General features: G+C 40.0%; 2 protein-coding genes across 6 annotated transcripts in view; both read left to right on the top strand.

Moving 5' to 3' along the window:
• Positions 1-5,746, top strand: part of zgc:77158 (solute carrier family 45 member 3) — a 30,041-nt gene extending 24,295 nt beyond the window's left edge. For all 4 annotated transcript variants that reach the window (XM_067501555.1, XM_067501557.1, XM_067501558.1 and 1 more), the window contains exons 5-6: positions 1,969-2,234; positions 2,311-5,746. In XM_067501555.1, coding sequence (XP_067357656.1) covers positions 1,969-2,234; positions 2,311-2,754 — 710 coding nt within the window. In that variant the 3' untranslated portion in view covers positions 2,755-5,746. The remainder of the gene's footprint in view (positions 1-1,968; positions 2,235-2,310) is intronic.
• Positions 5,747-6,616: 870 nt separating this feature from the next.
• LOC137125699 (fibroblast growth factor 4B-like) lies at positions 6,617-14,508 on the top strand. 2 transcript variants are annotated; one of them, XM_067501569.1, is made up of 3 exons: positions 6,617-7,440; positions 8,027-8,134; positions 10,473-14,508. In XM_067501569.1, the coding sequence occupies exons 1-3, from the start codon at positions 7,095-7,097 to the stop codon at positions 10,667-10,669; spliced, it is 651 nt and encodes a 216-aa protein (XP_067357670.1). In that variant the 5' UTR covers positions 6,617-7,094; the 3' UTR covers positions 10,670-14,508. The 2 variants fall into 2 exon arrangements, with proteins under 2 accessions (XP_067357670.1, XP_067357671.1); XM_067501570.1 differs by having other exon boundaries at positions 6,618-7,440; positions 8,027-8,130.
• The last annotated feature ends 1,328 nt before the right edge of the window (positions 14,509-15,836 follow it).

Genomic DNA, 15,836 nt, shown 5'->3' with positions numbered 1-15,836 from the left:
AACTTTGTGTGAAGTAATCCTGCTAAATGACTAACAAATTGTCAAATGTGTTTATGGGTTGTTTTTTTTTGCATTTGTTTAATATTCTGCTACTTCCTATCTTACATCCAGTTTCCTTACTCATCTTTTGCATTATGACTATTTACTTAATGTTAATTAATATAAAGAAATTGCTTCCCTTCTCATTTTATCAGATGTTTCAGCTACTGTTCTCTTGTTCTGTCATACTTTTTGCTCACTAGTCTCCTGCTTCCCTTTGATATTTTCTTTCATCCATCTATCCATCTTTGTTTTTCTCCACCTTTGTCTTCTTCCTTGCTTTGTTTACTTTTTACTTTTCCTGTCTCTGGTCCCTGTGCTTGCTGGACCACATGGATTGTCACTCTCAGAAAACCTTAAAGTCAAGCAATTAGCATACAAAGAACATGTTCATTCACGTCAGGTAGACCATCAAAGCACACAATTTTGAGGTCTGTCTGATTTGCGTTTGTTTAATCTGAAACAACGGATGTTAATAAGCCACATCCTTCAGCCTGCATATGTTCCACTGCATTAAGATAATCTGCTTTGATTCGATTTTCATACTTTTTTAAAAACTAACTGTTAATCTGTTGGGATGAGCTGCGGTGCATAGCATTTATGTGTAAAGCTAATTCTCCTGAAGTGGCCACATTCCCATACTGCAGAATTTCACATCTGCAGAGATTCACGAGCATTTTGGTTCAGACTCATATCTCTGTGGGCTCGAATTTCGGTCCTTATTAGCTTCTGTAGTGTTTGTAAAGTGGGTTAGCAGATTTTCTTTCCTTGAGTAATATGATCCACATACTCCTTTTGACATAAGTGATTATCTGCTCTGCTGCTGAACTCCTAACCTACACTGTTCACCAAGCTGAAAGATCAGGCTGATAACAGGGTGAAATCAATAACAGTTTGGACAAAGAACCAGTCCAGCTCCAATGGATTAGTACTAAAATAAAAAAACTTAATTAAGTGATAAACCATACTGTAGGGATAAACAGGGAGCATTATTAAATTTGGAGTTTTCCCTCTGCAAAAAAATCCCCTGCTTACCACACTATGTATTTCAGAGACGGTTTTAAAAGTACTAAAAATACATTCTGTGAGTTCGTCAAAAACATTAAATCCAAATTTGTTTTCCAGCCTAGTTCAATGGTAAATCTTATAGAAGGAATGCAAATTATGCTGTAATTGTAGTGCATTGGAGAACGAAACTAAGCTTTATTTATTCATTAAGAGTAGTTACACAAATAATATTAATGCTCTCTTTTGTCTCCTTGTAGTGACAGGAACCATTTGTCCCATCACAAGATCAAAACTGTCACTACTTGGCTGTTAATCTGTTAATCTAGGGGTAGAAACCTTTTTGATGCCACACAGTAGGCAACACAAATGAATTTAATGTTGTTAAGGACTCTGTTCCTGTTTCTCTTTTGTTGTTTAAACTCGACATTCTGCCTCGGTCAGTTGTTGAGACCTTGTCCAAATGCTTGTTATCTGACTGGCTGACTGGGACAGTCAAGGGCCAGAAGACACATTGCCTCAGTAAACACGCATCGTCTCTCCTCTCAGGCTTTTCAAGGATTTATCTCAAGTTAATGCTGTCTCTTATGGTCCAAGTCGGTCAACCCAAACAGTGTGTTCGTGCTGCAGAGTTCTGTGCACATCTCCCCTACCGGATCCCTGCCTGTGTGTTTGTGGGCTTGGGTAAACAGATAGGTTTCTAGCTCATCAAATAGCTGTGTTAATGCATCACAGTTTAAAGTTTGAAGCAGTGGTTGAGCATTCTGTGCACTGGACTCTGTGTGACCATAGAAGGAAAAGATTGGAGTTAATGCAGCATTTCAGATTGCTGACAATGACACGGAAAAACGTTTTGTAGCAATTTAGGCCACTTGCTGAGAACCGCATGAGCTAGGCTGATGACTAATTGCATTCTTCTTACAGGTATCCGTATGGGCAGCTTGGGCCTTTTCCTGCAATGTGCTACCTCAACCTTCTTCTCCCTGGTCATGAGTCGTTTGGTTCGCCAATTTGGCTCACGCAGAGTCTACCTGAGCAGTATGGTGAGCTTTACATTCTCTGCTTTGGTCATCTGCCTTTCCAAAAGTGTGGTCCTGGTCACTGTGATGGCAGCTCTTACTGGCTATGCGTATGCAACGCTGCAGACTCTGCCGTATACACTCACCTGCCATTACCACAAGGAAAAAGAAGTAAGTTTAGATGATTTTATGCACAAGGACAGTGTGTTGAAAAACTGGATGATTAATAATTTTTTTTTTTTTTTAGGTCTATATGCCAAAAAGGAAAACCAAAAGCATACATAAAAATGGTATTACAGCCAAGCGGGAGGCTGTGTATTTGACTCCTGTGGAAGAGGAAGGTGGACTGAACCCCACAAATGGGGATCCCTATGGGCACACCTTCCTCAGCCAGGACAGTTATGAGTTCTACCACAGTCCACAGAGCCAGAACGGCCCATCTATAAGCTCTGGCGGACCCGAACAGGAGCAGGCAGAGTCGGGGTATGAGAAACGTGGTGTTGGTTTGGACTTCGCCATCTTAGACAGCACCTTCCTCCTCTCTCAGGTTTTCCCCACCCTCTTCATGGGCATGATCGTTCAGTTTACACAGTCTGTCACTGCCTACATTGCCTGTTCTGCCATCTTTGGGGCTGTCGCCATCTACCTGGCCAGTCAAATTGTCTTTGACCAAAAGGACCTCAAAAGCTGAGATTAAATGGAAAAAGTGTGTGAGTGAAGGAATCATAAATCAGTGAATTGGTCAGGTTGCATAGGTAGAACTCAGAAATGCACTGTTGCCAGAATGCCTTGCTCTACAACTGTGCTCTTGGTTTTATGAAAGTTCTGCTTGAAAGGTGTGTGTGTGTGTGTGTGTGTGTGTGTGTGTGTGTGTGTGTGTGTGTGTGTGTGTGTGTGTGTGTGTGTGTGTGTGTGTGTGTGTGTGTGTGTGTGTGTGTGTGTGTGTGTGTGTGTGTGTGTGTGTGTGTGTGTGTGTGTGTGTGTGTGTGTGTGTGTGTGTGTGTGTGTGTGTGTGTGTGTGTGTGTGTGTGTGTGTGTGTGTGTCGGGGTATGAGTATGGGTAAAAGTGGCCAACAAAAGAAAATGTCAAAGGCTGTCATCTGAAGACACAACACCCACTGTATGCTCAGGTTAGGTGTGGTACCCTGTACTGAATGCTATTGAATTCTATAGAAGTCTCTAAAACCCTTGTGGTATGACATTTCTGTTCATTTTCTTTCCTCAGGTACCAAACAGATTTACTGTAAAACTCATCAACCTCAGATACACAGCTACTAATTATGTTTTTTTTCTAAATATCTTTTCTTTTCTCTTTTTTTTAATCAAAGCAACTTGTCATACACAGTTTTGACTTGTACAGACACATCTGCAGACTCACTAAGCCAGTCTGGAGAATGGTCACCATCAGGATTAAGGCAGACATGTTTTCCTCATATTGGTAGAATACACAGATGACTTCATTATACTGAGAAATACACTTTTTCAGTGATTTGAGAGAGGACATGAAGTTAGTTTGTGTGAGAGAAGAGGATGCAGAAGATAGGGTTAGATGGAGGCACGTGATTCGCTGTGGTGACCCCTGAAAGGGAACAGCTGAAAGGAAAAGAAGAAGACACTTATTCAGGGATTTAGTAATGCAGTTGCATAAGTTGAGGGACTGGCAAGACACACAATGATAAAATGTCTTGTTTATAATCCGTATAATAGAAGTCAAATAATTGAAGTCTCTAGCCTGTCTCATTATTTGACTTCTGTGTGACATCATCAGCTACTTTCTCAGGCCTGACAAATAACATGTGGCAGCTTTTTTACAGGCTACCCAGTAATCTGGTTAACAAGTAAAATGCCAGTAATGTGTAAAACTCATTAACTACCCTTTTAAACACTCAGCTGTACTCTGATATTAGTTTCATCATTTGCCTTTTGTCTTTCTACCATCATCTGTCATTTAATGAAATGTTTTATTGTAAATCTTATGCATACAGATTTACTGTATATCCCTATGGGAATTGAGATATGCAAGTTGTTGGGATGAAGCTTTTGACTGTGGTGGTTTAAGAAAGAAACTGATTAGTAGAACTGGATTACTGCATAAATTACATACAATCTTTATAATCAAGATTAGTCTACTATAGGAGATTTCTCAGGTTAGGACCTTGCTTTGGTGTCCCATCCTGTCTATATACCACTGATGAACCCCCTTCCATGCTGCCTAAACCCCCATGTTTAACTGCATTTTCAAATGACAATCTAGGATGTCCAGATGGGGTTTTTATGTTAATACGTAAGCAGTCAGATGGAATACAACCCCACTTCACAGCACCCGTTTCTGAAAAAACCAAAAGTAAAAATGCATGCAGTAAATGGAAACATTTGTTACTAAAAATAATTAAAGGGAAAGCACTGTACAATATATTGGTGGGCAGAGTTAAGGTGTGTGTGGTTGGATGGATGCATAACATGGAGGACTGACATTGAGCAACCATGAGTAATATTTAATTGTAAGGCTAATAAAAATGAATGACTGGAGTGTGGGCAGTTTTTCCCATTGGTTGTAAGAAACTAATAACTCCAGTCCATATGATGCTGTATTTTACAATGTATCATGGCTTTGAGTTGAGCTTTCCAAATTGGCCATTGATGTAAACCCATTGCTTGCGTTGCATCGATCGAGTGCGTTCACACGGACATTTGGTATCGAGGTTGTCTGATCTGATACGAGAGGTGATGAATTAGCCCCAAAACATACAAACAGTCCTGAAGGATCTTTTTGCCTCCGGTCTGTTCAGCATGAACTAAGTAAAAATGGCAGAGGATTTGTCATGGTGACACTGCTGATAAGTAGAATGCTTAAGAAGTTCTTTAAAAAATTGTCCTTTTTCAAATGTTTATTTGCAGTAGCTGAAGTGTAAAAAAAAAAAAAGTTTTTACAAGTGCCTAAACATTTTTGTAAACATAAATTAATTTATTATGACCTTTATTACAAAATAACATGTAATAATCTATTAGCCTCTTGGCATCCTTCACAGGTGCAAGGGGGAAAGCTGCTTCTGTGAAAAAGCTAAATTATTTGTATAGATATGGTGGGGGGAACATTATCAGCTATAATTTATTTTAAACGTTTAAAAGAGTTTATCCTGTAACAGAAATGTCTGCTGATATCTGTTCTCAGTTTGCAAACTGTCAACAGTAGGAGAGAACAGTGAAGATTTCCCCATGGTTATTTTTTCAATATTCTGTATTGGCTGAAATTGTATTACTTTAACAACTGACATGCTTGGTGATTGGTTTGTGTTTGTTTAGTTTTTTCTTTCTGTGCAGCAGATGCAAACTTCATTTTGTCAATACTACCTTATCTGAGTCTTGTATAACCACTTGTTTGTTCTTATCAGATCTTGTATTTTTAAACAGAAAAAAATTACAGATATTCTGATATTTTAACCTAATGGCTTGAGTTTACCATAAAAAAAAGTGCCAAAAGTTAGATTTTAGGGCTGTAAGTTGGTATATTGTGATGTGTTCATCAGGTTTTTTTGTTTTGTGCCAAACGATTCAAGTCCCTTGTGCCCTTTTCATAAATCCACTCAAGTCTTTCATAGTCATTATACAGTCATCAGATTGTGTATAAAGATGCAGTTACCAAATAGATTTTATATTAAATAAAAATAATTTGTGCATTGTTATTGAGATGTTGTCCTTGAGTAATTTTATTGAACTTATTTTCCTTTCCAAATTTGGGAACATGTTTATGTTTAAACTTAGAGACTTCACAATAGAGATATTACGGTATCGATAATCTAAAATACATAGTAATCCATTGATTTAAAATATCCATACACCTTTGTGCAGTCTAAGATTGTCTCAAGGAATAATTTGGAAATGGTGCCATCCTTTGGAAATCGTGGAGAACTGATTTCAGCGGGAGAAACTGCTGGTGCGAAACCCCACATGGGAATGCTGCTGGAGGCAATATCTATTACACAGAGAAGACGATAGGCTTCATGTTGCAGGGAATGGCATGTTGACAATGTGTACCATTTCATTCTACGTCTCTCCAGCTCCTCGCAGTTCGCGCAAAGGCACCATGGGAAATGCAGAAGTTGCGGTGCACCTTTAAACATATGATACTTTATTAAAATGCCACTGTGGGCCTTCCTTACCCAGCCGTGCCGTAGAACTCTGGGTCTTACTCAAAGACACGTAAGCAGGGTGGATGCTGCCCGACAGAGGATTCGAACCTTGATCTTTTGCGGCTGAAGGGCGGTTGGCTCCTTGGTCCAGCTGATGGATCATATTAGGGCCAGAAATACAGATTTGTAAAGTGAAGTTCTTGAACGGCGCGGCAGAAAAGTGGGACCACAAGAGCCCTGTCATTGCTCTCCGGTGACAAGTGGGCCTGTTTTTACACCTTCCATCTAAATAAGGAAAGCGGCCTGACAGACATATGACCACCGACCCAATTTGGGAGCAGTCAAGTGCCCCTTCGCGTGCCACGGCCGCTCAACGCCACCAATAAGATTTCTCCTCTTCCAGACCAGCAGTGACAGCACGCTTTTTCCTTCTACTCTCCACAGACTTGGTATTTTTCCTGCTGTCAGCACCCTCTCTACCGTTCTATTATCCCAGCGGTGAAGTCAGCATGATGTCATCTGGGGATGCGTTATCCCTGGCAAGGTTGAAAGTGGGTTTTTGGTGAGTGGTACAGGATTTATTCCGAACTCTTACTGAGAGGGAGACAGAGAGGTGGAAGAGAGAGAGAAAGAGGGAGCGTGTGTGAGAGAGAGAGAGGCGCGGAGGAGCTGCAAAACATGGTAATCACCACCACCAACATCACCATCACCATCACCTCCAGCTCTGCCGCGCACTCTCCCGTCTCCTCTCCTCCTCTGCACCGAGGCTTGCGTTTCATGCCCAAAGCCCTGATCTGCGCTCCAAAAATAACCCTCAGCCAGCATGCCGAAGGAAGCAAAACAAGAAGAGCGGTATTTTTAGGGTCATTAATTTCGACCACGTGGCCCGAAGGTAAACCGGATGGCCGTTGCGCAAAGGTTCCTCGTCAGTATGTCCTGCGAGGCCGGCACACCGCACTGGACGCTGACCGCGGCGGTTCTCCTGGGCTTTCTGCTGGGAATCGTGTCAGCGTACCCTTTACCGAGCAGCAGGACAAATGCAACTTTACTGGAGAAACGATGGGAGACCCTCTTCTCCCGCTCTGTACTGGGGATCTCCGGGGAAAAACCGGAGCTGAACTGGGAGAGTGACTATCTGCTGGGCATCAAAAGAGTGCGGAGGCTCTACTGCAACGTGGGCATCGGGTTTCACCTTCAGATCCTCCCCGACGGCAGGATGAACGGTGTACATAATGAAAACCAGTACAGTGAGTTATACCTCAACCAATGTAATGCAATAGTCATGAAAGAGAGGCAGAGTCAATAAGCATGGATCTGTGATGAGCAGGCTAGTCGACCCCTCTAATAATTTGCATGATCATATGTCATCCGACTCTGAGGGAGCATTGAATTTCTTCCACGCCAAAGACAAATCTATTAAAAACAAGTATCCATCAGTGCTGAACACCCCCTTCCTCACCTCACCCCCACCCCCCTCCTCTCTAAGCTCAACCATGACATGAATGTATGGACGCTTTTAGACACAACTTATTTTTACGCAGCGTTGTGAGGGCGGTCCAGAGACCAATAGCCGTGCACGTCAATGCAATTACTGCAATTAATGAAATAACCCGAATGCGCTTAATTGCCACGCGCCTGGATGCAAATGTAAGCTGGGATGAAAGATGCAGAACAAAGGCTCGGCATGCTGCGCAGCAATCTGCAAGGTTACACCCATAGTCGCAGGGAGCGCACAATACTACAATAATCATAATACACCAAAGAGTCAGCCAGGATTTATTATTACTATTATAATTTTTTTTACTCTAATGTGATATTCTTTGTCCTGATCAGGTCTAATAGAGATCTCGACGGTGGAGAGAGGAGTGGTGAGCCTATATGGGGTGAAGAGTGAGTTGTTTGTCGCAATGAACAGCCGTGGGAGGTTATACGGAACGGTAGGTATGCACAGCATTTCATTAATTGTCCAGCAATGTCAGTTACCGGGATCCTGAAAATAGGACGCACTCGCAGCTTGAGCCACGTCTTTTTTTATTTGCCTGTATTTTAGGATGGAACTCCCGCTGGATGTGCCAGCAGGGTGCTGACCATTATGCGTTGCGAAATCCATATGTTTTAATTTCATCAGGAATTTATGAAGCTCTATTTAAAGCATGCACGCTTGACCTGCTGGTCTGTGGGTAAATAATGATGAGGTTAACAGATGCAGGGATTAGTCCACACGCCGGTGATGTGTGTGTGTGTGTGTGTGTGTATGTGTGTGTGTGCGCGCGCGCGCGCGCGGAGGAGGGAACCACCCCCCCGCCCCTTGACGCAAAGAAACCTGTCAGCAGAGTTGGAAATCGATTTTAAGACAAGACGCTGATTTTGCAGCGCACCGAACATCACTGCTCTCGCACTAACCACCACAAACTCTTGCATTTTAATTTTATTGGAATACGTAAAGAAATTAGAGCAGATCTGACTTTGAAGAGCGATAGTTTCAAAATTCTCTGTTTTCTTTCTGATTGGAGATTGGCTTATTATGTGTGAATAAGAGCAACACCTCTGTGTAGGAACAGGCGTGTTGATTAAGGTTTAAAATTTCTGAGCATAAAGTTTAAACTTTTCCCAGCAGTTATTTGTTGTTTTCATTTTTGTATGTCTGAAATAAACCCCTTAACATTGTGAGGGACTGATAATGGCAACAATTAACAGTCAGGAATTAATAAATGTAAGATTTGATAAATGTAAAATAAAAGTATATGCCATCAGTGCTTAATTGTTCCCAATTCTTTAACTGGGTCCCGCTACTGTTGGATTTTGTAATCACCTGAAATACGAAACACTGCTGGCATTTTGTAAGAGAAAGAGGACTTCAGGACTGAGCTTTACATAGCAATAAATGAAAAAGCAAAGAAGGAACAAACCAAATTCAGTTCTCAGCTTTAAATTTCACACTGCATTTAAAGCACGTGAAGCTTGTATTTAGGTGTTTCATACATAGTTTTTATTTTCTACTCTGCCCTTAATTCCAAATCCAGTTTTGAGACTTTTGGATTTTCCTATGTACCTACATTGACGTGCTGACATTTTATGATGCGTAATAACGAAGACGCAGTGTAGCAGCTGTAATTAAATTAGTTGAAATGACTATTTAATTAAACTTGAACATTAAACATCCCCATCAAACACAAGCCACATTTTTGAAATAACCTTTAGAAGATGTGATTAGTGTGCTTCCAGAGCTATTAATATATAAATGTTCAGGGGGGGGAAGGCATTGTGTTGAATAGATGCTGACAAATGGCTGCTGGTTCGCTTGCTGTGGCCAACATATTTGACACACAGAATGTGAGTCGGCTATCTGGTCATGAGTGATGAGGCGTTGGCTTCTGAGCAGGGTGATGATCTGATAATAGATTGAATTAGGCCACATGGTCTCTGATGGACAGTATTTGTTTTGCTGTTGAGCACTGTGTGAGTCATGCATTATCAGGGCGGCACAGCAGAGCAGTCATATGGTCCTTTACAGTGGCACATTCTCACTTTATAAGGGGTTTATGGAAAATAGATACCTCAAACCTTTCTGATATTGTTTAATAATGCTTTTTTTAAAAGAATAGTTTGACTTTGTGGGAAATGCACCTTTTTTTTGAAGCAGAGATTAAACACCACCGGTATATTTTTGTTAATTCAAAGCTAAAACCAATTAAAAAAACAATTATAACTGCTTGTCCTAGCATAAAGACTGGAAACAGGAAAACATCTAAGCCCAGCTCTGTCCAAGGATTAAAAAAAAAAAGCTTCTAAAGCTCACTAACATGTTGTATCTTGTTTGTTTCATCTTCACAAAAGCATTTTAAAAAGTACAAGAAAAATAAACCTTAAGTTGTGGGTTTATTTGAGCTAACATATGTGGTTAGAGAGTAAGCAAATGATATGAAGTGGGTTTTAGAGGTGCTGATAGATTTTGTTACCACAGCCAAGCTTCCTGTTATAAACCATTTGCCTGCTGATCATCTGAGCCCATTATGCAGAAGTAAAGCTGCTTCATGTTAATGTATAAGAGCAGTCGGTGCTGCTGAACGAAGACAACATAACTTCGATCATAACTTCGATCGTTCCCACAGCTGTGTCTAATCTAAATTTGTCGTTATATTTTTGTGCCTCATTGCTCAGAATCTTTTTAAAGAGCTGATTATTGCTCTGTCATCATACCTTCGAACTACACTTCGAACTCTTTTTCCCTGAGCTGTTCATTAAAAAGCACACTGTCTGTCTTTTTGTCCCCCTCCAGACGGTCTTCCAAGACGAGTGCAAGTTCAAGGAGAGTTTGCTCCCAAACAACTACAACGCCTACGAGTCTCTGGTTTACAGAGGGTCCTACATCGCACTCAGCAAGCATGGCCGTGTGAAGAGGGGCAACAAGGCCACCACTGCCATGACTGTAACACACTTCCTACCCCGAATATGATGAGCAAAAACAGGCAATAACAAACCTATTTGCACATGTGGATTATTTCCCAGGTAACCTAAGTACCGTATACATACGTACAAACAAAAAGAAAAAATGGACTGTAAAAGAAAGAAATACAACTATATCTGATAGTATTTATTCAAATTTTATATGTATATTTGGGTAGCTAACTTTGTATTAGAAAGTCATGGAAATGCCATTCTCTTTGCTGCTTTATGATTTTCATCATTTTGTGATATGACGGGGACAGAGAGGTCTCATTTGTCCCCTTAGTTTTTATGGGTGCTTGCTGGAATTGAGTTCTTGCCCTGTCAGTGGATGACAGCTGATACTTTTTGAAATGAAATGGCTACGTTATTACCTCAAAGCACCATAGAGGAGAAAGAAGAACAGAAGAAATGCGTGCATGAAACTTCAAGCTTTTGTTTACTTAAGATTTGTTGTTTTTTTATTTAATTTTTTTTTCATCCATCAAGGACTTGGACATTTCCCATCCGCTTTGTTTCGATTGTATCCGCCACTGCCAGGGCAACTAGAGCACTGGCAAATAACGTGGTGGTTTTTCTTGTTTTGTCATGAGGTGCCGGTGCCCTGAGGTCCTATTTACGGCCCCCTTACCCTTGCATGTGAGAAATGTGGTGGTTGAGTCAGAAATAGGAACGAAACGCAAGTCACCACTCCCTCAGATACCACGGGCCCAATTCCTAGAGGGCCAGAGGTTTCTCCACTTTATTTTCTTTCCATAATTAGATCAATCAAGTAATTGAGTCTCTGTAATGCACAGGATCCAGTGGAGCCTCTTGTTAACATGGAAAGCTAGATTTAGAGGTAGCATTCGACATCACGGGAGCTTTGACAATCCCAGGTTTTACTTTTACAAATTCTATAGCTGAATCATCAGGCTGGAGTGAGTGTGTACTATGTGTGTGTGGTTATTATCTTAAGTACGTATGTGGAAGTGCTCAGTTTGAGTTACTTTGATAGGAGGATTTTTTTTTGTTATTTAAAAGGGGCAGTCTATTATAGACCTGACACTATGAAACACTTTTTCTGTCTACTCTGTTTTATGTTTCTCCCTGAGTTTAAATTTGAGTTGGTGCTGTCTGTTGCATCCAGTCTGTAGACTTGATGTTCTGTTGGTGATGACTCCCACTAATTTATTGACTTTGTTTTTTGATAATGTTGAGTTTATGATGATAACAGGAGCCTATTGACTGTCATGCTCGTTTGATACAGTATGTGGCACTTATAGCACAATAATGTGCTTGGATGTCCCTGATGTCACTTCAAATATCATGGCCTGCTACGGTAATTTATAATAGTGTAAATAGATATTTTAAAGAGCACTGGAACAGCTTCAGAGTTCATGATCCTGAGATTTTTGAACAATACTTCAGGTAACTCCATCTGACTTTTAGATTTGGATTGTGCTTATTGATCCGACATTTTTCCCCCTGCTATTTGTGCATTATTTAGATTAGACACAGAGTCACAGTATGGCTCCTTGTGAACAAAGGAATATGGGCAATATTGCCAAAAGCAGTGAACCAAAGGGTTTTATTAGAGACTTTGTGTATGCAGAATACCATACTTGAATTTAACAACTGCTTGTGCTTCTCTTTCACATACTGTAGTTTTCCATGGTGGAGATTGGGGGTGGGGGGTTGGAAAAAGGACAAAGAGATAGCAAAGCTGATGATAGCAATGGTGTACAGAGCACTTACATATGAGTCTGCTATTGGCATGTGTTGTTTGTTTAACTTGGCGAGGATGTGGATAATGTGGACTAAAATACGTAGCATCAGACCAGTGGGCCCCTCATCGGTTGGTGTCAGACAGTGTTGGGTGATCTGAGCCATGTTTGTACTAAGGTCAGAGATGTGGGCTTTTTGTCCTTTTTGTTGTACGGACATAGGTTTGTTTTCTGGTCCATCTCAGAGACTTTTACCTATTAATTTATGGAGCTCTGCACCTGTTCAGTCACTTTTTGATCAAGACAAAAATGCTTGTCTGTTAATGTGCAATGAAGAGCAGAGTGTTTCTACAGTCAAAATTAGGTGCAACGAAACCCAATGTTTGATGATTCTGAATTTCATTACTTGACCTGCAATATTCTCAATGTAGCAAAATACCAGTCGAGCATGCTTGGTGAAATATGGTTAAACGTAGCTCTTATGTGTGTGTGTTATCATACTTTACCTCATGACCCTTTTAACATTACTGAAACACGTTGGCAAAATGTCTGTGAGCAACGGTTGACAAGCCCTTTAAGCTTCAGCACCCGTCTACAGCAGAGACAAATGTGCAGAATCTGGTCAGAATGAGTGCGTATATTTATATGTGTGTGTTTGTGTGTGTGCTTTTGACCGACGGAGCACACTCCTGTCATGTTATGTTTCTGCCAAAGTGACGGTAGAGATAATATCAGATTAATTAACCTAGAGTCAGGAATAACGAGGCATTGTCTGACTGTGCAAGCTGATTTGCTGTACTCTCCTCACAGAGGAGGATGAAGGCAAAGGGATGGAAAAAGTAACGGAGGCTACTGAGAGACATCTGTCAGATGAAAGCACTAACTGTGGTTTAAGCTGGTAGTTAATGTAGCAAAAGACCAGGTAAAAATAATCAAATGCTTCCAGGAAAAGGACACTTGAGATAATAAGGCCATCTGGTAGACTGAATACTGTGATCCAAGAGAGCAACTTGACACTTGCAGGATGTCATGTTTAATGTTTTTGAATAATGACGCCGCTGATAATTGTGTTCGGGGGATTTTATCTTGAGCATCTTAATATTCTTTTTGACTGATCAGCCTTTATCACATCAGTCTGATCATGAAATTATCATATGTAGCTTTTTCTGGGCTGATGTCTTGGCAGTGAGGAGTTGATTGGAAAGGTATTTTGACTCTGTTTTTTTTTATGGAGTGCAATTTAATGAGCAGTGGGAGCTGCTATTTTACCTTGCTATGCTTTTATCAACACAAGATGACATTTGAGATCAAGAGTACTTTTGTTTTTGATGACAAGACTTTCTATATGTTTATAATTGATTTATATGGTGTGTTTCAGAGGACAGTGTCAGCACAATGAGTGGTGATCTGAATAGAAGAATGGTAATTGTAAAAAAAAGTACAATGGCTCCTCAAGCTCTCTAAGATGTGATATGTTGATATTGTTGACACCAAAAGCAAATTGGTGTCAGCATTTTCAAAGCCTGAGGATTAGAGAAATGTTACCCTGTTACAAACTCTACAACTTTTGCATGATGTTGTTTTGAGGCAGAGAGGGTTGTATGATGAAGCAGTAACTGAGAGAAGATTTCAGCATTACACCATACCTCCTTAATTCCTTATTATGCATATAGAGTTCTGAATGGGCTAAGTATGTTTTACCCAGTCATCCAGAGTCTGGATTTTGCCATTGTGCTTTCCACACCCATTCAGATGGTTTTAAAATGTGTTGGTTCACAGGGAAACTGGAGGTCTTTTGGAGGATCTGGGAACAGACATTTGTGTGTGTGTGTGTCTGTGTTTGTGTGTGTGTGTCCCTGTGTGCCAGCAGCCTTTGTGTTTCTCTCTCAGTTTTCTATTCCTGCACTGAGGGGAGAGTGCTTCCTCTGAGTCCCCCTCCTCTTTTTAAACATATACCTCACCTTCTGCCTTAGTTCCGATTATTGAAATGATTGTAAATAAGTTTGAAACAACAGACTTCTCCAATCATTTGTTTCTGAAAAAAAATGTGATGAGTAAGTAAAATACTATATTACAAATGGTTTTCCTTTTATTTTTGTACGTATGTGCTGTGCACAGCAGTCACTGTATTCCTGAGATGATAATAAAAGATGTTTTGTAAAAGCCGTTGTGTTTGAATGCTTTAAATTTGCATGATTAACCTATTTCATGGTTCTGAAGGGCAATAATTTGATATTGGAGAAACTAGGGAAGAAACCTTGACTGTCAATAAAACCTTAAACTAAAGGCATGTTCATTGAATTACCATGAGTCAGTATGTAGCACCCTCTTCTGGTAACATTAAATGCAGCACATAATAAACTGAAAGTGACACACAACTAGTGCAAATTGTGACTTTATTTTGCAGCTTCTATATGCTATTTATTTCCTGGACATAACTATTGCGAAGCTAATTATAGGTAGAATACAGATAGTGTTCAATTACATTTCTAAAATATTTCAAGGAAATACTAAGTAACTATATATGCTTGGAGAAATACATGTACAATTCTTGAATATTTATTTGCGTTCGATTACAGTAGTTCTTTAAAAGAAATTCCTGAACTTCTCTAATCACACCACATCTAACTCAGAACCTGCTTTTGCTTCTTAAATATATATTGAAAAGTTTCAAGAAACAATAGAGACGTGTAAAATAAAATGGTACGGATCGCCCTAACTACCATGAACTGTTTTCTATAGTGCACAAATGTCTAGGTCACTATTGTCATTAATGTGTGTTGTAGACTTTATGAGAGCTTAGAGTTTAGACTGTGCCATGCATAATTGAATAACAAACATGTCTCTACATGTGTTTAAAAAAAAATAATAAGAAAAGAGCTCAGGGATATTTTTTTATCACACTGAGCTCAAAAACTCTTGCTCAAAACAGCAAGTGTGAAAACACAGATCATCCGAACACAGGTTCTGCAGTCTAGTGAAACGACATAAAGCCTATGAAAGTGTGTACAATTAATTCACAAACGACTATGGATTAAATCAAATCAAATCTGTAAAAGTGCAAATATCTGGTTGTAGCAAGGAAGCTTGGTCAGGCTTGGGAACAAGTCTGTCCAAGATTTAAACAACCATCAATCATTAAAGTCAAAAAGTAGGAGCTGTAATATTCTCACCTAATTTCTTATCCTTGCCCAGAGACTTCAGAGATACACGTGTAGAGTTGAGTAACTTTCATCCTTTCACATCTTCTGCTTCATTCTATCTTCTTCTTGCCTCCAGAGATCTAGTCCTTGGATTTTTTTAGGTTTAAACTAACATTAGAAAAAATTGTTTCCATGTTTGGCAGAAAAATATTTTTAGCAGAATTATTTCCATTCAAAGCAGTCAAATTATCCTCTTTTGTACTGATCACACTGTTTTGACCAGTTGGAGCCTGCAGGAGACGACCCTTAGTCATGGAAAATTTGCTGGGCTCTGGGTCATTTTGGTAA

The sequence above is a fragment of the Channa argus genome, chromosome 4 (assembly GCF_033026475.1).
Source record: "Channa argus isolate prfri chromosome 4, Channa argus male v1.0, whole genome shotgun sequence".
NCBI lineage: Eukaryota > Metazoa > Chordata > Actinopteri > Anabantiformes > Channidae > Channa > Channa argus.
Note: the sequence above shows the minus strand (reverse complement) of the source record. Positions and strands in the feature narration are given on the sequence as shown.

Coding starts and splice junctions, on each gene's coding strand:
- LOC137125699 (XM_067501569.1), top strand. CDS start 7,095: ATGGCCGTTGCGCAAAGGTTCCTCGTCAGTATGTCCTGCGAGGCCGGC. Junction 7,441..8,026: donor ACATAATGAAAACCAGTACA/GTGAGTTATACC, acceptor TGTCCTGATCAG/GTCTAATAGAGATCTCGACG. Junction 8,135..10,472: donor GAGGTTATACGGAACGGTAG/GTATGCACAGCA, acceptor GTCCCCCTCCAG/ACGGTCTTCCAAGACGAGTG.